This window comes from Sphaeroforma arctica (assembly GCF_001186125.1).
Source record: "Sphaeroforma arctica JP610 unplaced genomic scaffold supercont1.327, whole genome shotgun sequence".
In the NCBI taxonomy this organism is placed as follows: domain Eukaryota; class Ichthyosporea; order Ichthyophonida; genus Sphaeroforma; species Sphaeroforma arctica.
The window spans coordinates 37,040-39,172 of NW_014040231.1; the positions used below are offsets into that span (position 1 = coordinate 37,040).

Consider the following 2,133-nt stretch of genomic DNA (forward strand, 5'->3'; position numbering starts at 1 on the left):
ATCTAGAGTATTTTTTTTCTTTTATTTTTTTCTAAAGATATGATTTTATGAGTCTCTCGGATTCGCCCCAACAAAACATACCATAGTTTCTCATAGAGCGACAACGAAACACTAAATAAAATCCCTTCGGCGAAAACAGTACTGAGAGGATTATATATAGGCAATGTCTCGGCCTCACAATCCCTCAGAGTATTGCTGTTTTCACGAGGCATACCTAACTTTACCAAAAGACTCATTTCCTTTATTTACTTCGAATTTCACGACACTTAGACTTTACCTACGCGTTTAATTACTCTAAGGCATTATTATCGCCTTGATAGACCGAATCCTACATGACGAGTATACTGGTCCATCAATCACACTGCAAGCGTTTATATGCGTGCATGTGGTCGCTGTGGTACTAAGAAAAGTTCACTAGTATGTGACAATTGTCAAGCAAAGGGCTACAATGCTTTTGTTTACGGTAAACGTGCCAATAAAGACATTTTCCCTCGTTCTATCATCCCATTTATTACTTGTCTTACAACCGACAATTCTACATGTCACCACAAAGACAAACTACATATCGACAGCGGTGCTGGGGTCAACGATATCCCCTCTAGACTTGCACATCTTCTTACCAATATAGAAGTGGGTAGCTTTCCACTACGCCTCGCTGATGACTCGATAACAACCTGGGGACGGACTGACTATTTATTTATTTATTTATTATATTTTCTTAAGTGGCCATCAAATTTAGTTCTAAAATATTGATTGCATGATTCTATTATTAGAGATTAATATTTCTTAAGAGGTATTAAAAAGGCACCAAAAGTGCCAACCGTCCATTTAACTAAAAGAATTGAATCTTTATTAGATTTTTAGAAATGCTTAATAAAATTTCAATGATGGCTGAGACTCGGCGGCCTATAAAAGTCGGGTGCCTCCTGACTAAGATCTCAGTTTTTTACTTGTTACTTTAGAGTAACAAGTAATAACAACCGGACTTGTAAGCTAACTTACTTTTAGTCTCTTGCGTTATAATTCAATTAGTCAATTTACTTTAGCTATTAAAGTCCATAACGGTTTATAACACACCAAAACAACACGCGATCAATGTAGGTAACTACAGTTACACTACAACTACTACCCCCCACCAACCACTTGCTAACTCAATTGTGCCTCCAGGCAGAACCTCAACCCCGACCGTTCCTGCCTGGGGCAAGACGCAAACATATGACTCCTGTCATCGGGTCATGGGTCATCTCAATCGTGCAACAGCACTCAAAATGGCTAAGAAGGCAGGCATTATACTCACATATTCATCACCACCACACATTAAGACAGAAGAATTGATGATCAATCGACAAGATGTCAAAAGGGGCCTTGTACACTTACAAGTCGAATGTGATTTCGACCTTTGTGCCAATAAGGACAGCGCATTGATGCACCTATCCGCTGGCCCGGATGCCGGTATAGTGGACGATTGAAGAAAGATCAATTTTATAGACTACAAATTATGCTATGCAATCTCCAAGTGGTCTGATATCTTTGAGATGCTGGCCGTCAACGCGGCATGTGGTACTAAACTTGTAATGGTACTTCCACTTCGTCCTTGTGCTCGATGATGGAACATATTTGTGTCCCGAATATAATCACAACCATATATTACTCAGAATGATCACATTTCTCAGACATGGTGGCGTCACCGTTGGTAAGCCATCATGAACATACACATTGATTGCTCTTGTGGGACGAATTCATACTGCTATGTCCCCAACCAAGCCATTCAATAACGCCACGAACCAACCCCGAATATCCCAAACACTGCCCAGTGTGTATTGAGGGCAAACTCAAGAACAAGAATGTGCAACACACCACCACAGACACACCACACAATCTTGGTGAGCAATTAAATATGGTTCTAGAAGGCCCTATGCCGGCTGATTGCAATGGAAATAAATACACTCTCAATATGGTATGCGATGGCAGTAAATATGGGATACACTCCCTTCTTTCTTCCAAACAAAATATGCACAAGCACATTAAGTCACTTATCGCACAAATTCTACGCCAGTGAAAACCACTTACAATTGTGGCCGATGGGGACTCAGTATTTTAAAGTACAGACGTCATTCTCCTCAGACGCTTGCC

General features: G+C 40.4%; 1 protein-coding gene across 1 annotated transcript; it reads left to right on the top strand.

Annotated features, from left to right (window-relative positions):
- Positions 1-1,268: 1,268 nt before the first annotated feature.
- SARC_05234 (hypothetical protein) lies at positions 1,269-1,469 on the top strand (the record flags this gene model as incomplete). The annotated part of the gene is made up of 1 exon (XM_014300909.1): positions 1,269-1,469. The coding sequence occupies one exon, from the start codon at positions 1,269-1,271 to the stop codon at positions 1,467-1,469; it is 201 nt and encodes a 66-aa protein (XP_014156384.1).
- Positions 1,470-2,133: the final 664 nt, after the last annotated feature.